Source organism: Serinus canaria, chromosome 3 (assembly GCF_022539315.1).
Source record: "Serinus canaria isolate serCan28SL12 chromosome 3, serCan2020, whole genome shotgun sequence".
In the NCBI taxonomy this organism is placed as follows: domain Eukaryota; kingdom Metazoa; phylum Chordata; class Aves; order Passeriformes; family Fringillidae; genus Serinus; species Serinus canaria.
This window is the reverse complement of record NC_066316.1, coordinates 90,140,879-90,167,566: the sequence shown is the minus strand read 5'-3', so window position 1 is coordinate 90,167,566 and position 26,688 is coordinate 90,140,879. Positions and strand designations below refer to the sequence as shown.

The 26,688-nt window shown below is 35.8% G+C and overlaps 1 protein-coding gene across 3 annotated transcripts in view; it reads left to right on the top strand.

Annotated features, from left to right (window-relative positions):
- Positions 1-25,870, top strand: part of MCPH1 (microcephalin 1) — a 124,063-nt gene extending 98,193 nt beyond the window's left edge. For 2 of the 3 annotated variants that reach the window (XM_030236090.2, XM_018920107.3), the window contains 2 exons: positions 23,633-23,870; positions 25,610-25,870. In XM_030236090.2, the coding sequence (XP_030091950.1) occupies positions 23,633-23,870; positions 25,610-25,665 (294 nt within the window). In that variant the 3' untranslated portion in view covers positions 25,666-25,870. Of the gene's footprint in view, positions 1-14,826; positions 14,908-23,632; positions 23,871-25,609 lie in introns of those variants that run through there. The other variant, XM_050972521.1, reaches the window with a different exon arrangement.
- Positions 25,871-26,688: the final 818 nt, after the last annotated feature.

The following is a 26,688-nucleotide window of genomic DNA, read 5'->3' as shown; positions in this document are numbered from 1 at the left end:
AATGTCTGTGGAAATGTTTAAGCAGGGATTGTTCTGGACACCCAGTGAAGCCCACAGTGAGGAAGGATGGACTAGTAATGGATTGAGTTTTCAGCCAGCTGGGAAGTATTCCAGGCAGGACTACAGCAGGCAGAGAAACTGTAGGGAGTCATGGCCTAAAATTTGTCTTAATTTCATACAGAGTATGAAGATATATCTTCTGAAGCTAAGATCTATGAGACTGTAGAAAAGCCTCTCATGAGAAGCCATGGAATCCCTGTTGTATGAGTAATACAGATGGCAAAACACTGAAAAATGTAAAGGAAAATCCCATGCTGGCAGCAGTATGAATTAAGTGATTTAATAAGCTTTTTCATCTCTTCATTTCTCTCATCAAACATCATCACTTTGATGAAAGAAAGAAAAATGTTTATGTTGGACCTCCATGTGAAAAGTGCTTTTAGGAAAAAATATTCCTCTTCAGATTATAAAACTATAATTAGTATAGTTGAAATAATTCTTGCATTTTCTCACAGACATTAAATTAAACCTATCAGGCACAAGCTAGTATTAATGCCTGAAAACTGTTAAGCATAATTACTCCAATATAAGGTAGCAGTGGGTTTAATATTTGAAATTGTTATGGTTTCAGATTTCTTTGCAATATTGGGACAACTTAATTTTATATTATTAATTCCATCAATGACTTGAAAAAGAACAGTTATTCCAATTGCTAAAAGCATCAGAGTGAGACTTTGCTTCATAGACTATTATTGCCCACACAAAAACCTTCTTGGCTGAGAAGTTTGCAACCCGACAAATTATTCTCAATTATCAATGGCTTGATTGTTGCTTTTGCTTTCAGATTTTTTTAAAAAAAAAACTTATTTAAACATAATATCTACAGTGAATATTTTTTTAAATGCATTTCATGGACATCATGAACTGAAAAAGCCACAAATTTTACATCGAAATCAGATTGCTCTTCCTTAACTTGTGATAGCCTAATTTCTCTACTTTTAAAACCTGTGGTTTTGAACATTTATTTGACATGAAGTGGGCTCCTTTGTCACATGTGTTTTACCTTGCTGGTTCTGCAATGGGGGCAGAAAATCTGTGCTTGCTTAGCTGTGACCTAACTTTGCTGGCCCACAGTTTAAGACTACAGTACACCCAATAAAGAAAAATAACACATGCTTTTAAGATAGCTATTTCAATAAACTGATAGCCTCGAGGACTTAAAAAAAAGGGATGCTTTAAAGGCAAACTGGGGGCTTCTCATTTAGAAGACTTTTCTAGCATCAATCAGAACCTTTTTGTGATACATCTGTCATGGAAAATGATCAGAAGCTGCAGAAATAAACAAAATGTGGGTCTGTTCTGCATTATTGTAATTTGCAGATGCCCTGTGCCTGCTTACAGAGGATGGCCTGAGGCTTTTAAAACTGTTAATGACATGAACAGTAGCCAAGAACTGTCTTTATTTGAAACACAAGTGTATTTTTAAAATAAACCAGAATGTGTGAATCCTCACACAGTTTCCATTTGCATTAGCTTTAAACAGTGAGAATTTTTTAAAAAGAGACAGATTTCTCACCAAACATTCTGTGGTCTAGTTAAACAATTGGAAGCATTTTCAAGAGGTGGTACCACTAGTTCAAATATGGGCTTTCGTGGCTGATCCAAACCAGGCTTTACAATAAGTGAAACTTGGTTCTCTTTCATTGATTTCTCAATGTTCATAAATTCAATCAATGTTCATTCATCAAATTCCATCTCTTTTCTGGCTCTTCCATGTCAGAAGGAGGCACCTGTTTCCAAAAAAATGAACTGGCAGATGGCTTAGTAAGTATTGCACCATATCACAGCTGGTGGAATGAAGTAATTTTAATGAACAGAAAACAAACAGAAATTAAAGTATTCAGAATTGGAAATAAGGGAGGAGGATTTCTTATCTTGTCCTTTTCTTTTTCTTCTTTTTTTTTTTTTTTTTTTTTTTTTTAGTTAATATTCTTCTATAAAAATAGAGTTGTGAATCCTAAATACTAATTGTTGAAATTCAGGGCAGTTTGGGACTTTGTAGCAGCTCTGTACGTGTATGTCAAGTACGCTGTAGCTGGTAGTGCATCTGCTGTACATGAAAGTTTTATCCACTTATCCATTGTGTCATTTTTCCAGTTTACTAGGCATCTCAAAATCAGCCTGGTTTCAATGAAAATATGTAGAAAGCCTTACTCCATATGCTTTTCATATGAGACATAAGACTTGACTGTGTAATACTGGACATCCCCCCACTCTGTGGGACATCTGCCAAGCTCAGCAGAAATAAAAGTTACAGGCAGGAGAATAAAACCAGAGGAAAAAGTGATTACTAAATCCTTATTCTGTTTTTAATTTTTATATTCTGCTCCGATCTCAGCTGTTAGAGTCAACTCTTAACAATGTCTGTGAACTGGAATAGCCTTGTATTCTGTACTTTAAAATGCTTTGTGGTTAAAACTTTAAAATGTTAAATGTTCCTAAATGAATGACAGATTTTCAGAGGTTCTCAGTGTAGGCTTGGATACTTCCAAAAATCCTAGTATGTTTCCCTTTACATCTTTAGGTACGAATGTATCTCTGATCTATGAGCTTGGAAAGCCTAAGAGCCTTTCAATGTGTCCTGTGCATGAGTAGTTTAGGTTGTATTTGAAATGTAAACTGCAGCTGTTACAAATTTTCTCAAGAGTTTTGGGGTAAAAGATAAATCTTGCCTTGGTTTTGGGTGTTGCCAGTGATTATGTTACTCTGTCCTTTCGGTCTGTTATGTCCTAGATTATGAACTAATTAGATTAAGAAAGAAATGATAGTTTAAATGTAGGGGAAATAATTCTATTCCTCATGGTTACAGAAGCATGAAAATGTTTCTCTGCAAAATGGCAGTAGAAGGCAGCAAGGAAATAAAACCCATCTTTTTTAGCATGATTTTTAAAGCCAGAATCCTGGTTTCTGAAGTTCAGTTAGCAGTCCCAGAAATGTAAATTCTAAAGTCCTATTGTAAGACCTTCCTTTCACATTTCCAGAATGTGAAAGTAAATACTGATAACATCTGCCTATTTGGCATTGCTTTCAAGTTGTTGTTTTCTTGCATCTATTTATAAATCTAATACTGTTCAACTCCTTTTTATTGGCATGTATGTGTTTATTGTACCTCTCAATACCTTGGATGCTGTAGAAAACTTCAAAGTAAATTAGAACTGGGTTCCTGTCTACAATACAATCCACAGTCACATGCAAGTTTCACTTGCTAAAACCTACTGTGGCTGCAGGTAGAATTTTTATAATGTTCAGGTTAATGCAGGTGGAGGATTTTTTAAGCACTTCCACTGCCAGTCTAATGGAAAGAACCCTGAGAATATTTGCCTTCATTTATCATGCTTTCGGTTTTAGTGTTAATTATATTACAAGAGAGAGCATAAATCATCTACTTGGCATCTCACTTTACATCCCAGGTTAAAAAAGGTACTACCAGGCTGTTACTTTCTGCAAGTTACATGCTGCTTTTGTAGTATTCTAGTCCTTCACTGCTGTTTCTTTGTCTGTGTTACATCTGTGACACTCAGAATAAACCCTGTATTCAATGCATTGCTAGCAGACAAGAAAGGAAATTTTACATATTCAGGATGCATATGTAAATTACTATTTTTATTTAATAAAGATAGATTGTTGAGCCTGGCACTAATTTTATCCTTTGTTACCAGTGAAGACATGAGAACTTGAAGTACATCCTGCTTCCATACCAGGGAAGTTGGCTCAAACTGGAAGGAGGAAGACATAGCATCATTTTTTGTGGAATACGTCCTTTAAATGTTAGTTCACAAAGACCTGCTGTGTCAAAAGGCCAATTTTATCTAAAATTTGTTTTTAAAAATGTAGGATACTCAGACATACATAGCATACATGACAAAATAGCCAAGATAAAACAGTTCTAGAAACATATTGGACTTTATGGATGCATCTGATTGTTGCTCAGGAGCCCATACTGGGAAGGATACCCACCTACTTCTGTGCCTTCTCTGGCTGATGTGCTAATCTATGCACATGACTATAATCTAGGAGCACATGATTATGTTCTGCAATAACTTGCAAATAACTGTAACACCTGAATTAGCTCCTAAAAAGAGCTCTGTTTTATCTACATAGCTAATTCTCCAGGATAAAAATCAGTTCTGTAATTCCTTTTTACCACTCTGTGGTCCTTGCTTACAGTACAATGACCTCATATATCTGTCTAATAGAATCTTGCTGCCTTGGTACACTTTGGTCACAAAAGCTTTTCACTGGTTATTTTGCTTGTAATTGTGATGTATGTCTCTAGTTTCCTCTCTGCATTTGACTAGTTTGGACTAACATGGAAATGAAAAATGAGTGAATGCAAATTTTTTGCTAAAAGAAGGTTGTTGACAGCTTGTTCCAGTCAAAATTTTCTCAGCACATAAACATAGACAACATTTCATAAAACAAACTTCAGTTTTGTTTGTTTGCTTTGGGGTTGTTTTTTGAGTTTCTTGAAAAGATGTGATTCTTAAATGAAAAGAAACACTGGGATGTTTTTAGAAGGGGATAGCAAAGTACCAGAAGAGCAAGCAAAGACTGCAGTAAAGAAGCTGAAACTAGTATACAGGTAATGAGAACAGACCCAGGCCAATATTAATTGCAAGGAAGAACAGATATTTCTATTGCTCTATTGATGTAGATTTGATAAATTTCTACTTTGCTGCAATTGTAGCACATTATGCATGCATTACACATGCTTTTACATTATCATCTGAACTGTAATCTTGCACTTCTAGAAAATCAACACTTGGGGAAACTGTGTTATCATTTAAAAACACAATCAAAGTTTTACTTTGATCTTTTTTCCACTGTAGAAAAAAACATAGTCAAGTTTACGTGCCTTTGTTTTTTCTCTTCTGGTGATGTTGCACTGTGATTGTGTTTGTCTTTATGATTCATTGCTAGCTCACTGGCAGATGGTCATGTACACTTTGCAAAAGTGCTTGATGCTAATAATCAGCTTTTAGCTTTAATATTCTTTTCCTACTGTAAGTAATGTATATTATCATAATGCCTAGAAATATCATGGTTGTTTTAGTCACTGCCATCTAAATACCTTTATCCTTCAGTAAAAAAGCTTTCTCTGTACAATGTTCAGTAACCTACTGCATGTATGGATGGTAGTGACAGAAAAATTGGAGTTCTGTTTCCCACATATGAACAAAATGGAAGAATGAGAGTTTCATAAGACCAGGATGTGCTAGAAAACCTCCTGGCTCCTGCATATAAGGATTTTTTGTTGGTTAAGCCATTGGAGACCCAGAGGGGTTATACAGCTAAAGCTTCAGAAATCCTGCTTTGTCCTACTTGATCCTCACACTTGTTGTGGTAGAAGGAAAGTGTTTATGTGTATTTTATTTGCTTATGTGTATTTTATTGCATAATAGTAAATCAGGCTTATATGCAGTGTTTATCTGTAATGGTTAAAATGCTGTCAGTCCAAAATACATTCCATTTATTTAAAAGTGAACTTGCAAAAACTACTTCTACTTAACACATAATAAGAAGAATGTGTATATCAAGAACTGTTGTTTTATAAGAGGAAAAATGTGCTGAATTAGGGACTCTTATCATTATATTATCATTTATTTAATATTAGTTCTAGATGGAATAGCTGAAGAAGCCAAAATATGGTGGAACTTTGTGGAGACTCTTTATAGCTATGTTGGGAAGGGAACGCTTCTGGTCTGGCCATTTTAGTGGAGCTGTTGAGATGCTCTTGTTGGCTTTTTTTAATTATAGTTGTAGTACACTATATCCAGGAAATAAAATTAGTTATAAATCTGACTCTCTCAAAACACAGTGCCATGCAATGGTTCCAGCAAAAGTGAACATTATTTTTTAATTAAAATTCCCTTATTTTTAATAAATTCCTTGCTGTTTCTTCATTTAGTCATAAGCAAAAAGTTGTACTGCAACTCTCTTTGTGTTCCTGGAAGAGAATATGACACTGAAGTCCATGACAGTGTCTCTACAGAGTAGGATCATGGCCTACAGACCTGATATTTTTCTGAATGTGTTTCTCAATTACATCTCCTGAGAGCTTTAGAATGTACATTTTAGCTGATATAGCTTGTCTTTTCAGGCACTTTCATAAGTGTGGCTAAGGTACAGTCTTAACTGCAGAATTCTGTCCTCCAAAATGGAGGCTGAAGTAATTCACAGCTAATATGAAGAAAATACTCCATGAATATGTGCCAGATTTTGTCCTGCTAGTCTTAGTTTCCCTGATATAAGCATTTTAATAGTCTCCTTTGACTCCTAACTCCCATACCTTTGCTCCAACCACACAAACACCAAAAAAATAAATTTTAAAATGTATTCATAAGATAGTTGCCAAACTAAATTCCATCATCAGCTGATTTACTTTGAAATGATGATTTTGACTTATAGTGCTTGTGAGTATAGGTTTTTTATATATTAATATATTTCTGTACTTGTTAATACTGTTTTGTGTTTTATTATGTGTTGATGACACAAGGTTTTCTGTTGTAGACCTTGGAGGTTTTTTCAAAGACAAAAAGTTCCATTGTCATGTTTTTCTTACAATGATTTATGTATTGTTTATTGAAGTTATTCATCACAGGTATTTAAAAGATGGTCTAAATTCATAATTTTTAAAAAGTATTATTTAATATTTGCCTGAAGTTGGTCCCAGAGGCTGCAATCAAAATAGAGCCTCACTTTGCTAGTCAGTATATTGCTATTACAAAGGTAATATTTCTTCATTATTTTCCACTGAACATGAAAGCAGACTTTGTATTTCATTACATTGTACAAATCCAAAACAAAGATAGTGTCTGCACCAGGGGCCTTTTGATCTTCAGAAAAATGTTTCTGTCCCTTTTTTTCCCCAGTCTGACTGAAAGGTCACACTTTACCCATATTTCATTCTACCAGATTTATTTGTGGCCTGGAGGCTTTATCAAATGCATTTCAAGCAGGAAATTCTGGCAGTGATTCACATGAGAGGCTTTTACCTGTGGAGATGAGGCAGCCTGGTTCTGCTCACCTTCAATAGTCTTTGCTGCATGTCATGACTACTTTTAAATCTATTATAGAGAGAGAAGTCTAACAGCAGTATGTTTGCCTGAGGGACAGGAATTTTATGGGTAGCCTGAAGTGGGTGGAATTTTCTTGGTTATTTTAGCAGTTACTATCAATTAGTATCTATATTTTAAACTTATATGTTTTGAACATATTAGGACAATCCAGGGAAAAAGAATAAAAATTCTGTTTAGTACTAACTTTCTAAAATCAAAGAAAATACATATTTAAGAATTAGTTTAAAGGTGTCCTCACTATCAAATTAAAACTGAAAAGCTTGTCCCAAAACTTTTATGATCTACCAAAAATTTTGCCTAGTCTCAGAGATTCCTGCCTGAATCAAGGTACATTGTAAGTGCCTTGAAACAGCTTCAGTTTCAATACAAAGCAAGGCCAAAGTCTACAGACCTTATTGAGTACTATTGCTGAAGTTCTGGGTTTAGTCTAACATGAAGGAGTTAGATAACTATGACATTAAGTTTTGCACTAAACTTTACTATGTGGAACTACATAGTCGAGTTGATTATGGCTTAGAAGAGAAACTGTAAAATAGGAATGGCATAAACAATTGAAAGATCTGTTTGGGTTTTTGGTTTGACTAAGCTCACATTTATGAAACTAATAATGGGCTTCTTGAAGCAGTACCATAGTGTGATCCCAATATTATTATTATTATTCTCTGTGTGATGTGGATTGGGCTGCTTGCTGCTTACTCATGTAAGAGATGCTGAAGGACACATAGAAGTTCATCTGATATTAAAAGTAGACAATATTTTTTCTTGGTTTTTTTGCTTCAGGTTTGTTTGTTGGTTTTGATTTTTTGTTTGGAATTTGTTTGGTTGTGGGTTTTTTTCTGGAGGTTCATAGAATCATAAAATGGCTTGAGTTGGAAGAGGCCTTAAAGATCATCAAGCTGCAAGCTCCTCCACCATGGACAAGGACACTTTCCACTAGACCAGGCTGCTCAAAATCCTATACAATCTGGCCTTGGACACTTCCAGGGATATACCCACAGCTTTGGAGTTCCAGTGCCTCACCACCTCACAGTAAAGAATTTCTTTCTAATATCTAATCTAAGCCTAGTCTCCTTCATCTTAAGGCCATTTTGCTTGTCCTGTCACTACATACCCTTGTAAAAAGTCTCTCCCCAGCTCTCTCGTAGCCCCTTTAAAGTACTGGAAGGCAGTACTAGGGTCTCCCAGGAGCTGTCTCTTCCTCCAAGTTGAACAATAACAACTCTCTCAGCCTGTCTTCGTAGAAGAGGCCCTCTGGTAACCTTTGTGATATCCTCTGGACCTGCTCCAAGAGTTCCATGCCCTTCTTATGCTGAGAACACCAGAGATGGATGCAGCTCTCCAGGTGGGGTCTCAAGAGGGCAGAGCAGAGGGGCAGAATCTCCTCCCTTGCCCTCCTGGTCATGCTGCATCTGATGCAGCCCAGGATATGTTTGGCTCTCTGAGCTGTGAGTGCACACTGCCATCCAATCTCCTGTGCTGTGCTTTCCCCAAGAGCATCTCACCACTGCTGTAGGGCTGCTGGCTTCTTCTCAACAGCACTGCCAAGTCATTCTCCTTTTTGATGAGATCATTCCTCAAATGTAGGGTTTTTCCAGGATTAACTGCACTATTCTATTTTCATGCTTCCCTCGGATGTCTTGCAGATATCATAGTGGTTATTTGTTTCATCAGAAGTTTTCGGCATCGTCCACTGTCTTTAGCCATTTACAGTGGATGTTTTTTCTACTGCATTCCAGATTTGTCTAGAACACAACCCCAAGCAGCTGACTGGGGTTTTACCTTAACTTGCTGGAAGCCTTTTGTATATAAGACAAAGAGGTAGTGCTCTCCACAAAGATAAAATGTGCACATGGACTTATCCAAAATGACATTTGCTTGATTAATTATAACTCCTGTTATAGTGTCCTTTTAAGTTTGAGCTTCTGCCTGGGTGAATCAGCATTTCTAATTCTGTGATTAAATAAATTTAGGAAAGAAACCACAAATGTTGTAATATTTAGGCTGTATTGTACTTAAGCAGACAGTTATATTATGCTGTGCTTGCAGGTCTGGTATTTACCTTTTCATGGGAATTTGTCTTTCTCATGGTTAATTGCAAATGAAGTAGACAGAGGTCAAAATGTGAAAATTAAGGAAAGATGACACTGGAAAGGATTCTTATTGCTCTTATCTTATAGATCGTGCTGAGGACAACACAGGAATACTTCCACTTTAAAAAAGTTCAAACAATATGTTAAAGAATAGTGTATTTAAAGTATTATGGTGTTCTAAAATTATTTTTAATTAGTTTACACAGGTGGTATTACATTTGTATGGCATTAGAGGAATTATTACCTTTAATAGCTTTCACAAGACACTATTAGTGGAAACCCTGCTACCCATGTTTTATCTCCGAGAGCTGCATGCCATAATTAAGTGCACTTAAACAGGCAAATTAAACTGAATGAACAAGTAACCAGTAAGGATGTTCTCTCGAGCATTCATTCTTACCATGATGAATGATGCTTGTTTTTCTCTTCTCTTTAATTAGAATGTTTCTACATTTGCCAAAGAAAATGTTGGAATGAGGACAAAAACTGAAATTATAGGAACAGGGTTTGATGTAATAGCTTATTTGTAAAGGAAACACAACTTGTTTGGTATTTTATTGAAACAGGAAGTTCAGAACCTCAGTACACACAAGCACAACAAATTCTCAGGTGCTAGTTGAGTCATCTGTTGTTGGAAGTAGCCTCATAGAAGGCTTCCCCTTGATTTAGTTTTAATCTTCAATTAACAAAGGGAAGGAAATTACATACAGATTTAGTTTTAGATTATGTGCAAAGCTCTCTGTTGCTTTTTAGCTGTCACCCTGATGTGCATGCTTTGTGACTGTATCATGCTGGCACTACCAAAGTGTACCTCAGTAAATATATTCAGCTTTTAATGAACATTAACAACCTGATGTATTCCTTTTATTTATAAAATAATATAAAACTTGCTGAGTCAAAGTATTTTGATTTTTCCTTCTCTAGTCTGCTCATACCTGATTTCAGCCTCATTTCAAACTGGAGAGATAATCAGCTATGATAAAGTTGATAAATTGATAAAACTACTGTTTTATGTTTAGTATGGAATTACTTAATTTTTAACTGTCATATTTTTTTGTGATATATAACAGTGAATGTTATATATTATATAACATTCTCTGTTCTATAGCAGAGAAGAGCATGACAATGCCTTGTAGTTTTTTTTAGCTGTGAAATCTTTAAAAACCACTTTGGGGTTTATGTGTGTATCTTCTCAGGAGAAGACTTAGCTTTCCCCTCTCTTCAAAGTCTGTATGACACTAGCCTCTCTTTAATAAGAAGGATTTATTGAATTCCCTCCAAATCACATCATTACTGTTTCTCTGTTTAACCCCAGGACTATTCCAGTATTGTGCAGTGAGTTCTTGCCTCCATTAACAGTCTGAGCAATGATGGCTTTATATGATGGCTCCAGTATCAGTCCACAGCTTAAGGACAAATGCATTACACCTTTATCAGTAATGTCATTTAAAAGAAATATTTCATGGGCAGCATTAGAACTACCATGCTAGCTCCTCAATTTTAAGTTTAATAGAATTTTAAAATAAAAATGCACACGTGATCCAGTGAGTGTGCAGGACATTTTTAAACTTTTTCCCTTATGCAGGACTATCTAGATTATATTCTTTTTCTTCATTTTTTTAGTGTATATTCTTTAATATAGTATGTGTGCAAGCAAACAGTTACCTTCATGAGAGTTTGCATTATTATAAGGCTAAAGCTGTATTCCTGATACACCCACCTTATTACCATGGATTTTAGTGGGAATTATGGACTGGGGCAGAGCCAGATATGATAAATATTAATTTACATACATTTACTAGAAAACTAGTTTGCAGGAGAGAAGCATTGAGCATTTGTATTTTATCTAAGCATTGAGCATTATTGAGCATTTGTATTTTATCTAAGATATCCAGATGTGTGTCTAGAAAATAACTATTTGTTTTGCTTGAAGACTGTGACTGTTTGTGCTTCAGGGTATTTATCTTGCATTTAAGCTCAAATCCCAGTTGCTCCTATTTTATGGACAGTACTTGCTGAGTATCCTTTGGTTGTCAAATTGGAACTGCTTGCATGTGCAATGACAGTCTCTTGAAAAGGCTTTCTGCTTTCACTAAAGCAAAAGCACTTCAGGTAAAATCCAGATAGACTAGAAAGTGGTAGACACTCAATCCTGCACCATTCTTAGACAAAGAACAGCAGGAATATAGGAAAGGAACTCAGAAAGGAGGATAGGGTCAGGAGTTTGACCCTACAAATTTTGCCCAGCTAGCATGAGAAGTCACTGAAAGTCCACTACCATAATAAGTCTGCCTAGTTCTCTGTATTTAACTGTGTCACAACTGGCAGGCTCAAATTTAAAACAAACCCAAATTCCATATGAAATTTACAAGAATATTTATTTTTTCTTTTTTTTATAAAGGTTTCTAGGAGATCACCATTAGATTTTCAGTAAACAGAAGTGGACTTTCTTGTGAATTGATTTTAGATTGCCACTTCAGAATAGCACTTCAATAGCTTCACCTTTAGTGTCATGCTTTTATTTTATCTTCATTAAGACAGTTGCTGCAAGAGCAAATGCAAATAAATCAAATTAATATTGTTCCATTATCTTTGTCACTGAAAAAAACTTAAATCAGAAATAAGTCATTCAAAAAAGGAAAAAAAGCAGAAATATTATTTCATGTCAAAATCTGAAATGCATCTGAAATCCTAATCAGGAATAAGATTGTATTCCAAATAAGGTTTATGTTTCAAGCTTCTTATTCGCAGCAACATGTTAGACTTGTTTTCCTCCAGCATTTGTTCAGGTTACTGAGACAGTGTCTGCTCTGCCTCCTGTAGACTCCTGAGAAGAAAACAGTGGGGTGATCTGCTGCAAATGTGTTCGGTGTATTAGCTCACAAGTTCATGAGTATCAATTCCTTAAACAGGTACTGGAATTGGTTACTTTTAGTAGAGCATAATTTGTTACCATGCACAGGTTACGGCTGTGGTTTGTAAATTCATTTTTTTCATTTGATTAAAACAAATCCTTTTCAAATGCTTATCCTTAACTTGAGAAATCAGAGTAAAGACAATAAAGTTAGTGTCAGGTACTCAGCCATTACCCCACCAACTATCATAGCTTTAAACTTACTCTATATTTACAACATAAGTATTTCTCCTCCAATTATACAGAAGATAGTCCCAGCTTGCTGTCACAATATAGTCAAAGTTCTTATATTATTGTCATGCTAAAAAGTACAATCATTCATTAGATAATCTTCAAATAGAACTCGTTAGTCATGTCTTTTGTTTAGCACCTATGAAGAAAGTGGTCCTCTCCAAAAAACTTTTCTTGAGTAATGGTAATTTTAAAACATAATTGATAAAAACCACCTGGTCAAATATTTGAACACCTAGGGGTTTTTTTTGCTCTGTGTGTGCTGGCAACTCCTCTTGCTACTTTTAGTGCTGGAGGATTAAATATCTCTGCTTTCCATTCTTCCTATGGGATCTTCCAATGTGTGACATAGATTAAGTGAAGAGGAGATTGTTATTACACATAAAGAAGCATTCCTGCCAAGGAGTACTACTCAGGAAAGTTATAGAGGTAATCATGATAGCAGTTCTTTTGGGAGTTTCTGAAAGCAGCCCAAATCAGGTTTAGTTTTGCAGTGGGCAGCATTCCACAGCAGTTGCACCGTGTGTGATGCCAGGTGATCTCTTTGAGTGGGCTCATTTTTGTGATTCTCAGACATTCTTAAAGATTTTTGCTGTTGAATTTTGATGTAATTTCAACTGACCCTTTAGTTCATATTTTAAAAACCAAGAATTCCCTGCTAATTATCATTGAGGTGCATGTGTTCCCCTGTAAGAAGAGAGTTTGCATAGGACTTCTGAATGCAGCTCTCCAGGTTTCTGTTGTGCTTAGCCATTATGATGCATCTTTTTTAAACAATTTAAGAAAAAAAAAATCTTTTAATTATACATCACATTTTTGTTCATATTTTGTTTGTATGTCGTAATATATTGTGTGTTAAACAGAAACATTTTGTGGTTGTTTTGATGAGGGAATACTTTAGGCTGCCCTACTTAGTTTTTCCTCTGTTGATACAAAAAAAATTAAAATAAGAAAGCAACTTTAAAAAAATCTAATTTGCTGATGCCTAAGTTTTTAAAGCCAAGTTCTTTTTTATTTGTTTCTATGCAGCATATCAAAAAAGATTGAGAAGTCAGTCCTCAGAAATTTGAAGGAAAACGAGCTCACTGTGTTCAAGCTTTGACATATTTCATAAAGCTGTTGAAAACTTAAACATGAAAGCCAGATTTATGAGCTTTTTTAAAGTTATTTGTAGATTCCCAAGACAGTTGTGTTCCCATCACTTACTGTAGCCTCTAAAACTCAAATGACGCTCAAAACTATTCATGTTTGGCACACACTGAGTTACTGCTGGGCGTTGCAATGGCATTCAGCTAAAACTGAAGAGCAGAGAGAAGAATGTATTCTGTCTCCCTGTGAAACAATTCCGTCTGCTGACACACAGCAAAAGGACTCACATTTTCATATTTTAAAGATAAAACTAGCAATTATTTTAAATGTTAAAATTGCTTTTATTATGGGTTCATACAACTGTTTGGGGAATGAGCCATTTGGGAACATCTGTGTAACCCTTCACATTTGCCAGGCTTTTCCTTTCAACAAGATTGCTCACTTTGTTATTACTGGAATAGAAAACTCTTTTATTTATCAAAGTATTATTCATCTGCACATTGCCAGGTATAGAAAATCTGTTGACAGCACTGGATTTATCATTTACTGTTAAAGGCAAATGGAAGGATTCCCCACTTCACTAAGCCAGCAAAACAAATGTCATTCTTGAAACTCACTGCACAATATCCTGTGCTGATTTAAAAAAAAAAAAAAATTAACTGTCCAAAATGATCCAATATCTGAAAAGCCTAAGGTAGTTGTAATGAGCTTTTAATTTTGACTTTTTTTCTTTAATGCAAATACTGGGCTTCCATGCCTTGTGTCTTCATCATTTGCAGTATTTAACCATGGGGAGTATCAAGTTGCCCTCCATTAAGTTCAACATGTTATTAGCTCATGGAATTTCTGTTTCAGTGTGGTCTTTCATCACTGAAATATTGTTATCTGGAAACGTATTCTTTCAGTCTGTGAAAATGCAAGTGTTTACTCTCATATGATTAAGCATTGCTATTTACTTCATTAATACTTCATTCCTTAAGCTACTCTGCTGAAATTAATAACATACTGGTCTTATGCACTGGTCTGCTTAAAACAAAAACCCAACAAACAGTTTGCCTTATGTGGCTTGGGAGATTTCGGTAAGCCTAGAGGAGACCTTACATGAAATATGGGTAAATGGTTGCAATATGAGGGAATAAATGTCAAAATGCAACTAATCTTCCTCATTCTGTTGCTGTATAAGAATGAGCTATGAGATACCAATATGGGCAAGTTGCAGCTGTTAAAAGACAGCCTGCATTTTGTTGAGGTCATTAATTTGGTGCAGTTAATAAATCCATTTGAAAGAAGCATCCCATACTTTTATCACTACCCCATTACATCTGCCAGAAGTGACTCCATGCTCTCTTGTGCCTGTGTCTAGGAGTCAGTGATCCAGGCAACTGAAAAGGGATCTGCAGAGTGGGTGAGTGAGTGATGAGAGCACCATACACACCACACACGCTTCGTGCTCTGGGCTCAGTCCAGCCTGCTCCCCTGATCCAAGCCCAGCTTCTGAGTGTATTCCATCCAAATGGAGTACAGTCTGTGCCCCAATGGCTGCTCCACAGTGAGAACTAAAGGTACACTCCATGGGAATGACTAACAGATTCATTTCAAAATTGCATTAAACTAGAACAGTAAAAATGTAAGTATAATTTTGCCAAAGGTCCTCTGAGTATAGATCCATCAAGAAAAGATATTTGTCCGCTGTGAGGAAAAACAGGTCCATCTATATATTACATAACTTTTAAAGTCATGGCTTGTTGTCTAAATCAAATTATTTCGAGGCTAAAATTTTCTTGGTTTGCATATGGTCTCAACTGCCTTTGTTCAACTGTCAGTTGAATTAAGGGAAGAACCTTTCTGTTCTTATTTTGCTTGCTTTCTGTTTTTGAGACATATGGACTTGCATGCATCTAAAAACTGTGTTAGGTGGAGAGTCCTACCATGATGCCAGATATAAAATGGTAGATTCAACATTGCTCACTTAGATCTCCTGTAAAGAAGATCCATAAATGATCACATGAGCTCTCTGTCATAAACATAATGAAGCCACTACAGCAGCACATGTGGGAACCATTGGCATAAAATGTGCAACTATTCCATCCATAGACTGTATTTTTTATCTAGGCTTGTGCTAAGCTACCAGGCTGTAAATCCTGATTAATCATTAATCTCCAGTTAGTAGAACTGGAGATTCACTCTGTCAGTTCTTCAATTACTAAACTCTCTTCATCTCACCTCATGAGTTTTCTCACTTTCACCCTTGTGAATTTCCTCCCTCCCAACATCCCGCAGAATGGGGAAGCAAGCGGCTCTGTGGTGCTCAGCTGCCACCAGGGCTAAGCTACAACAGACTAGAATTAACCTTGAGAGATAGAAGAAATGGTCAGAAATAAGTGTGATGGGGTTCAGTAAAGACAACTACAAAGGCAAAGAAATAATCACCTGCAGAGTGACAATGCAACAGTTCTGCCCAAAGAGCAACTCAGCATTTTAGAACATCTGAACCAATATATGTAACCTCTGTCATACTCTGATAAAAGAAGCAGGCATTCAAGGATGTGTTAACAGGAATGCTAAGCATAAGACACATGAATTATTTGCAGTGTGCAGAGAGCAGTGGTGGGGCCTGAGCTGGAATACCATGTCTAGTTTTGGGCACTGCACTTCAGGAAAGATGTGGGATCCATTGGCAAAAATCCAGGGGAGAGTAACAAAACTATCAGAGGTCTGCAAAATATGACCCCAGCACAAAGACTGAAAGAACTGTGTTTGTTTAGTCTAGAGACAACTGAGTGGAGACATGATAACTGCCTTCAAATATTTAAAGGTTGTTGCAAAGAGGAAAAGAAGAAATTGTTCTCCATGTCCTTTGGCACTAGGACAAGAAATAATGGGCTGAAAATGCATCGGAGGCAGTTTAAGTTATATAATTAAGGAAAGCTTTCTAACTGTGAGAGAAGATAAGCATTGGACTAGATTGTGAATGGAGGTGGAAGATTTCTGTTTTTAAATTTTACAGGGATTCTTGGGGACTTGTCACATGTAGTACATGTAACCCTCATGGTGTGCCAGTGGTGCAGGGCTCAGAGGTGCATGTGCCACACTCACACACCACTCTGGCATGGGGCATGGAACAGGGCTGCTTTATTGATAATCTGGTGAGGAAAACCCTTCCCAATTATAATTTGCAGAATTTTGATATAAATTTGCAATTGCAATTTGCATTCTCACCGCTGCCTGGTAGTCACTTGAGTTCTCTTGAAATAAGACAAAATGGAAGAAGGAAAAGTTTTGAGGTATTTTGGAAGAAAAGTTTAAATTTCTAGTCCTGAAAAATCATTTCTTAGTTAGCTAATTTGTAATTAAAGGACTTTTTAATTTCAAAAATACTTAGTTTGTGTTGAAAACAAGTGCAAATATATTTATTTCAGAATATTTTTGAAGTTCTAAGTAAATAGTTAAAGTGACCCTATCTTACAATCTTATCAGAGTGTTTTTAAATTATATATATTGGTAATTCAGCTCCTTGATTTGCAAGTCATAGTTATTCTCAAAAGGGAAAAGACAATGTTTTACCCTGATTTGTTTTTTATTAATCTATAGTTGATTACATTGAATTATGTAGTTTTTAAAAATAGTTCTATCTCTGGCAAACAAGGAAATTAAACTAAAAATAAGTTATTTTTTCTTTTCCTGCAAAAATTTGCTATGCCGGAAAAAAATGGTTCAGACATCTTCCAGTATAATTTTGAATATCCGCCAAACAGTAGATTTATTTGCCAAACATTTTCATACAGTATTCCCAGTGGGACTCAGTCTTTCAGAGTATAAATTGGTGAAATTAACTTTTCTTATCAGTCTGTGGGATTTGAGAGAAGCACGGTTGTCTGCCAAAATGCAGTAGAAAGAAACAATATCAGCTGAATTGTCTGGATTCAAGTGTTCTTGCTTTTGCCCTTGCCTTGGCCAGGAAACTCTTATGTGAAGGAGTCTCAGAGGAGGGGAAGAAACTGTTTTGAATAACTTTTCAGATAATACAGTTTTAACTGTAGGCCATTTCTCCTTTTATTTTCCTTTTTACTTTCCAAGACTAGACATTGAAACTTTCTTTTTTTCTAGACCACATTTTCTACTCCATCCTCTTCCACTTCTGGCTCCTGGCTCAGAGCACCAGGTTTTCTACTGCAGGTACCTATGGCCTGTTTGCCTGTACACAATCTGCGTGTGTGTGCATGTGCTGGGGGCTGGTGTAGCCTTATCAAGCATTCAAAATGTTCTCACTTCTGGCTGTCTGAAGTCTTGACAGACAGGGAGCTTCTGTTTCAGCCAGAGGATATCAATAACCAATGAGAAAACATTGGTTTCAATAAGCAGTAAGAGATAAAGATGCCATATTTGTAATTAATTTATATTGCATGAATGTTGCAAGTTGAGTTTTGCTCTGAGAATGGCAAAACATCACTAGCAATGTCATGCCCAAGAGTGGAATGAGCTTCTGGGTTCTGTTGAGATAAAAGGATGGCAGGACATCCAGAACCAGTTGGGCTCCTGCATCAGTGTGGTGTTCCATTTACTGAGACAACATTCTTGAAAGCTGAGGATCTATTTTTTTGTGAAACTGCTTGCTGAAGGAAGTTGTTTTCAGGTCTTAACATGCTTTTTTCATGCCAGACATCACCAATTTATTTATCTAGTGCAGCAGTTCAATGTAATTTTTAAAGCTTTTAGTGAATACCATTTCAATTTTTAGTATTCCCAACATGTTAAAAAAACTCAGCCAAGTGGTAAAATAATTTTAAAAACTCAACAAACTAAAATCATAAGCTTTTAAGTTAAAAATGTATGACACGTTTTTCCTACAAAAATAGAGCTGCTATATGATTAGTTGCTTCTATCCTATTAAACCTGATATTTAAAAAGATGAAAAAGAAAGCATTTCTTCTTTGTCTTGTAGCAGTACTGCACTGATAACACAATTCATTCCTTGATCTCTGTAGGGTCCTGCAGATTCTGCAAATTCCTCACTGCAGGATAACTGTATTTTCAGAAGTCTGCACACTGCAATATTCTCCTTTCCATCAGAAGCAGGCTGATGGTTCACTTGTGTAGATGTAAGCCCTTGATCTCTATGTATGTGGGGCTCCACATATGTGTTTTTATTTTAAATTTTTACTAAATGACAATCTGAAAATGCACCATGGAAATGTAATAATTTCTAACAGAGATATAAGTTTGATTTCATTTCTCACAAGGGCTTCATAAAGAATTATAGCAACTGAAAATGTAAGCATTACTTAGGCAGTATACTGATCCATACTGAAATAATATGAATATTAAAATCTGAGCTTAATGTTTCCCCAGCAACATCAATAAACTATATTAATATGCATTTTATTTGTCTTTTATTGTTAAATTTGTACATTATCAAAGTATAAAGCCTGGGGGTTTGGTGTTCATCAATTTTGTGCGGGTTTTGTCATTTAATGTTTGTGGAGTAGTGAACTGATCCTTAACACTTCAACAGTCAGTTTTCATTTTACTGAAAATGAGCAATAAATCAATTTTTGATCATCAATTTCAAATGAAATAATACTCAGTCTTTGGATAGATATAAACCATAAAATATACAATCTTCTCTCTTAAAACTTGTGTCAGCAATTTTATTTTCTGCAGTTTGTATTTAATAGAATATATTAATTATTTTTGCAAGTTACAATAACCAAGACATTACAGCTTTCCATGTTTTCATAAATACTATATCAAATACTCAAATATTAATTATAAAATAAATCATAAGGGGCTTTTTTTAGATTTATCTTTAGTCAATAATTGAAATTAGTAATGAAGATTAATAATGCATACATTGATTGTGCAGTGCATGCACATATTTTCAGACATTGTGATCATTAAAGATGGCTACATTATGTATATTTTTGAAGCTAGTACTTCACATTGTCAATTCTGGGCTACAAATACAATTTTTCTTACATAACCATACTCTTCATTTAATGTTTGTGAAATATTATTGTTCTAATAGCAATTTAGACTGAACATTTCTTCATGTGCTATTTTCTGGAAATTGGACACTGAATATTGAGTGCTGTATATAAGAAATTAGCAGTTTCAGTGCTTGAAAAATTCAATGTGCATACAAAATATTTATTTTCTTACATATTACATGAATTCAGGTATTATTCAGAGATAATACCTTTGTAGCACTTGATAGCTGTCTCCTATGGAGTTTATGGAGTTTTGTGTTGGTTCTGGCACCTTGCCCAGCAGGAGGTATTCTCATACAGTCCTAGACAAAACTACAAAGTTTAGGAGTTTTTATACTGTATGCTCTTTTGGCTTGGGAGAATTGAAAATGAGTCACAGGAGGGACAATAGTTGGTGAAGTTTTTTTGTGATTTTTTACTTTATAGCAAAGAAAGACTTTATTTATTTGTATTACATTCTCCTTAAGTTTTACTTCTGTCAGCAGTATTTTTTTTTTCCATTTAAAACTTAGATTCAAACAAACAACTACATTAATGGTACATTTACGAGAAATGTATGCATGTAAAAGGTGTCTTCCTGCCATTCATCCAGCTAGTGAAAGGATGACATTCATGGTTAGAGTCTTACCAAAAAGATTAAATAGATGGGTCAATAACACTTTGTTTTAGTGTTCACTATTGGAAATGAAAATCAGTGCTGTCTAATAGGCACTAACACAACTGTAACCATAACTACTGACTTATAGATCCACAGCTTGTGGAAATAGTTGCTTTTGGGATCTGAAATTTTCCCAGGCTTGGTCTCTGCTAAGGAGTTATTTATTTATTTGCAAAAGTTTGAATGAAATGGGTATGGTTTCAAAGGACTGGGAGCACCCCTGGAGTGCTGCAAAGGCTTTGATGTTGCGAAGGCAGCTGAGTCAATTCAGGGGTAAGAGCTGATTGTGCCCTCTCGTCCCCCTGCCAAAGCCTGTGTGGTCAGCTGGCTGCCCTTCAGCAGCTGGCCAGCAGTGTAATTTCCAGGCCAGTGGGCCAGCAAGCAAAGTTGACCTTCCAGACTCCTCTCTGAGCTCTGAATGTAAACACTGGGATTTTTTTGCCTCTCTGTGGCCTGTGAGGGGATCCGGTGTGCTTGAGCAAATCCAGGCACAGCTGATTGGGATTGTGGTGGTGGTGCTCCAGACAAAGGAAATGCAGAGGTGACAGTCCATATCGAACCCTTCCTTCAATGCTACCACTGGGATGTGCTGTGTTCTTACCCTGTCCTCCTGTCAAATGCACTGGTAATGAACCCAGATGGAATTGTAAGCACAAGTTAAGAAAACCCTCTCTATAGCACAGCAGCATTTCCCTTCTCTGGGTGCTCCTTCTATGTACTGAATGCATAAATAAAGCATGCTAATTCTGCACATGAGCTGAGGTGAGTGAGTGCTGTTAGGTCCTTAAAATTTGGGTTTCCTGATTTTATGATTAGCTATGTACACATTTGCTTTAATATTAATTTCATCCAACAGTTGTTTCTATAGGAAGATGTATCATATAAATGAGTTTTCATTACAATGGCAGCAAATAAATCTGTTCAGGGAAAATTTTTTAGGAAACAGGAATACAATTAGCCCTTTTAAATAATATTCCCTAAAATACACAGAAAATAGCAGATTGCAACAATTTATATTTGGTATCTTCCCTCTGACATAAGTCCTACTGCCTTCTTAAGATAAAAACTTATCAATTCTAATAATTTTTATCTTTAAAATCTTAGAGTTTCAGGCTGACAAATCCAGTGTGACTTCTGTCTTTTTTAGTTAAATCTAATCTATTGTAGATAAACTAGCACTATACTCTCTTTGGAATTGTATTTTATCTATCAGTTGCATCTGATTTGTGCCAATAATTCCAAAGAGCTCTGTGTCAGATGAACCAAGATGGCATTGCACTTGTCATGAGGCTGTTACGAAGTTGTTACAAAGAGATTGTTATTTTTCACTATAGTGCATACTTTAATTTGTTGAAAGTGCTTACAACAAGCACTTTCACAGTTTCACAATAGCACAGTTTTTAAATTAAGACTAATGAATGATTAATGAATCCTAGTAGTACCAAAATCACACTGCTCTGTACATCACAGATTGCAAAGTGGCTTATGTTCCTGACCTAGTCTCCTTTTAAGAAAGTGATCATGGCTTCTAAGCCTCACAAGACCCATCACAAATGGTACTCTTAGAGAATCCCAAATCTGACACCATGTATTAAAACAGTACAGTTATTAATTTTCTGGTTCTGTTGACACCAAGATGCCCAGCAGACAGGCACTCCTAGAAGACTGTTCTGCCTAGATGGAGATAGGCAATAATCCACTGAGTCAAAATCCAGAGTGCAAGGCATCGGGTGCAAGAAAGAACATCAGATATTTTCAATAAGTTTGGGACCTCCAAAGTTTGCAATATACCTGCAATGATACTGTGATCAACAAAATTACTTAGCAGCTATGAGACTGGATTGGGTGTGCAATGCCATTCCTAAACCTAAGTTCACAAAGGAATTGAAAATATAGGGTATTTCTTGTGTTGTGATTGAGTCTTTTGGGTCTGGTTCATCCATAGCAATCATTGTCTTTATACCTTAGTGACTTCAGAAAGCAAAGAATCAACCTAATTTTATTCTCGGGAGAGAAAGCAAGGAATTAACAATCTGAGAAAGCTGAACTATTTATTGATGGAGGAGATCTCAAAATTCAGGTTGACGTAGATTGACATGTCCCAGAACAGCAGAGGCCAGTGACAGAGCCACTGAGCTGAAGCCTCATGTTACCATGTGTTTCAGGCTTTGCAGAATCTTCCTCCAGCTCATTGATCAGAAGTGCTAAGGCAATTCACTTGGACTTTTATCTGAGACCATGCCATGGAACCATTTGGCTTTATAAACCCCAGCAAATCAGGTAGAGATTCTTACTTTGGCTGCACATCTGCCAAGCACGTTCATTATCACATTGAATTCTTAAGTGCCTGCAGTTTCACAGCATGTTTGTGGTTTGAGTGGAAGGAATCCACTCAACAGCTAATTTTTTCCACTGTACCAGTTACACCTTCTCACATGCTACAATTTCATATTCAGATGTCTCATAAACCAGATATGTAAAAAATGACCTTGCCTCCATGCTCATGTTGTCATCTGTATAAAAATTCCAAGCATCACATTTCTTTTTGTTCTCATCTTGCAATTAACTCCAGTCTCATTATAAATTTTTCAAACTTTGACAAGCAATACAAAATCAGAGCTGTTACCTACATTGCTCTGGTAGGTCAATGGCAGCCTCACACTAAGAAACACAACCTGGTATGAAAACTTTATTTTGCATGTTGTGGTGTTTACACTTGCTGTATGCACTGCTTTTATGAATATTACAGCTAAAGGAAATGGCTTTAATTGCTGCAGCACTGTTCTGCCAGGTATATACTGAGAAAAAAATTTGCCTTGTATAGATCAAGCAGGTTCTTGCTATAATGATCAAATGTTACAAGCTGCACAGTATTCACAGAGAACTTCTTTTGGTTTTGTGGACACAAAAGGGTTTGCAGTAAATGTTTCACTCTGAGTATGGTATTTTTGTGTTACTTCATATGCCTGAGCAAAATTATAGTTTGTTTCTGTGGAGCACAGGAGGGAAAAAGAGGTCCTAAAGTAGTTTAAACTCAAAATTAGATATTATAGTTTCTAAACTATAATTAGTTATTATAGTTTCTAAACTCCTCAACACAAAACAACGAGCATTATACATTTTAAAGGCTATCACAGTTTGTATTTGTGCTACAAGACTATAATAATTTATAATATCCTTTAAGATTTCTGTGTCATGGCAAATGTTATAAATGTACGAATGTAAGACTATGGTGAAAAATAATATTGTCAAGTTTCATAGGTAAAATGTCATGTAAAAATGAAATAAAATATTTTCATATACAATAAAATAATCTCAAAATCTGGTTTGGGAATTGTATTGATCAAATAGAGCAAATTCTTTGTATATTTTACCCAAGAATTTTGGTACACCTGAAAAAATGAAATTCCTACTAATATATTTCTTTTTTCTTTTCTCTGAATTATGAAAAACAAAGATTAGTTTTACTTTGAGTGGAAATGTAACACATTGATTAATTAATTTTCTTGTTTCCTCAAATGCAGATCTGCAGGCTTCAGCGTCATCTATCAACAGGAAAATATCAGCAGAATCTCTTTTCAAACCAGCCTGTCATGTTTGTATCTCCTACCAGTCAGCCCCCCTGCAAAAAGCTGATTGAACTTATACAGCTGGCAGGAGGGAAAATATGTAAAGCTTTACGTCAGGCAAAAATCTGTATAGGAAAAAAGCCAGGAAAGAAGTACCAGGAAATAATATCTGTATCAGAAAAATGGATATTAGGTAAGAAACCAAATTTCAAGTTATATAAAATATTGTAGAATATGTATTTTAAAAGTTATCAAAAGAATTTCACTAAACTGAGGTTATGAAGGGAAGAAAATGGAACCAACTGCTACAGCTAGATTTTCAGGAAAGTTGTCTCTATGGTGAGATCTTTCTCTCACAGCTAAGAGGATTTTATGATGGTCCTGGTACTCACCATTTTAATTTTTCCTAGAACAAATATAATCCAAATATTTCCCAATGTATCTTTTGTAAGATATGGTACCCTCTGATAAATTTTCCTTAATGCTGTATTGTACATATGAAAGACAATTTTTGCAGTCTCCATTTTATTTGCAAAAGTTTTTTTTTAACACCTGCTGTTATGGTTCTGAGTTCTTAGTCTATCATTTTTCCAACTCATTTGCCACCCATTCTGACAGACTCAGCAAGACTATTTTCCAAAAAGGGAGCTTGTTTAGAAAAAAAACAACTTTAATTTTTGTCATATGCTCTGTCAAACTTCTCCAGAAAGTGTCTCACTCATACCCTAGCAATAAATGCACTACAGGAGTTGATGTTATACGAGAGTAGCCAAGCAAGTCCCAATCTCTTGACCTCGAATGCTGTCAGATCATAATGACTTAAAACCTGAATGAAAATTCCATTAAAGAAGAAATGAAAAGTGAGCCATAAGGGAAAAATACTCATCTAAATGCACATTTTGTGTCATACTTACTTAAGTAAAGTATAAGACAGAATTGTGAAGATTGACAAGGGAGCCGTAAGAAGGTGGCATTGTTTATTGCACCTTTCTCCAGTTCCCAGGAAGACTTAGAGAGCAAGTGTGCAAAAAAAAGTGAGCAGGTAATGAGACCAGAGGTTTGTGCAAGACTAAAAATAAGAGTAAATTGGACACAGAAGTTTCCAATAGTAGTGCACCAGATGGACAAATGCAATGATCTAAAGCAATGTGTGATTTGTGGGTCCCACTCTTCTACTGGGCTCATAGGGGTCTGCCTTATCCCAGACTTCATGAGGTGTGCCTCATTCCAGGGTCTCATGAGCTCCCTGCAGCTGCACAGGCACCTTCAGCCCATCAGTGGACTGAAGGAATTGCACAGCCAGCTGCTAACAAAAAAGACTCTAAATTCTTGGTGCTATTTACAGATTTCTCAATTCATTTTTGCAGTCTGATTTTAATCACTAAGTCCTGCTCACAAGGCATGGTCACACTCCAGTTAATGGGTTTTAATTTGTTTTGATGAATTATCCAATCTCAGAAAAAAAGTATTTCAATATGATGCTTTAAAGGAATTATACAGAATTTTGAATCTCTGCCCCTTTCCCCACAACTGTGTGGATAATAGTATGAACAGTGTCACCTTTAAATTGATGTCTTAATCAAATAAATCAGATCTGAAGGTGTTTCTAATCTTTCACACTCAGCTGTTGCAATCCAGTTGGTTTGTGGCTATCTGCTTTCTGCAATTAGTACCAGCTGCCAATTAATTCACTCAAGGTTGACCAGAACAAAAAGCACATAGTTCAATAATGCAGCACCCTTTTAAAACTTAAGTAAATGGTAAGTGCTTGCACTATTATCATTTGACTGTTCACATTTATTTTGTCTCTCTGGCTTCTCAGCTTCACCAAACTGCTTTATACCAGAAACTGCTCTGAGGTACATTGTTGCTTTATCATCTGTTTCTTTTGCATTTCATTTTAACTAATCCTGTTTTTTTAATTTATTTTAGATTCAATCACTCAGTATACAATATGTCCTATGGAAAACTACATTTTTCAGATGTGAGCTAACTCTAGAGTTTCCATATGGTTGTGAGGAAATGCGCCTAATTTGGATTCAACAATAAAATAAGCTGTGAAGGAAATTCCAAAGAAAATGCAAGTCACAGACTTATAAATACAGAGGAACAATTTCTGTATTTTTAATATTTGTGCAAGTGTTCATCTTGTGAAATTTTCAGGTTTTGAAATAAAGTATTTCCCTAATAAAAGTCATCTCCTTTTTGTTTATTTGTTGAAGACCTTTGGAATTAAAAGCTGAAGGAATCACTGTTCACTGGGAAGGAGTGGAATTTTCTAGTCTTCAAGCAATGTTGGTCATGTTGCAGTGCAGATAAAAATGTGCACTCAGCCCGGGGGAGCTGTGTCTGGTGCAGTGAGCAGGAGCTGTGATCCCAGGGCAGATGCAGGAATCCTGTTGGTTTTTCTAGTCCAAGTGCCTCTGCACACACCTGAAGGGCCATGTTGCCCCATCTCCACCACCACTGCTAAATACATTTCTTTGGTAAAAGGATAAGGTTGATCATGGTGCTCAGCTCACACCTGCTGGTGTAAACTTGCACTTCCAAACTGAGTTTTCAAAAGTAAGTGAAACTCAGTCATTATGCTCAGATGTGTAGTTAAGGTATTGTTTTATTTCAATGCCTTTAATTGAATTTCAAAATGTGTCTAGCTTACACCTAGGCTGAAACCACAGCTATTGACTCTGAGTTAAATGTATTTAGACAGCACATCATTCAAATGCTAAAATCTGTTGAAAAGGAACATACTATGAAATTCTTTAGGTATGCTTGCAAAATGTGTGCAAATGCCTTACATGTTCAATTCCTCTTTAATCTGTAGATTTGTTTTTAGCAGGTACAAAGGGAGGTTTATACATAGAGTATGTTGCATAGCAGCTGTTGATCTATAGATGTACAAGCTCCCTTAAAGATTTCCAAGTACCAAATAAGGATCATACATCAAAATGATGTATCATGACAAAGAGTAATGTTATCAAGTAATTAAAAGGCAGCTCATAACTCACACC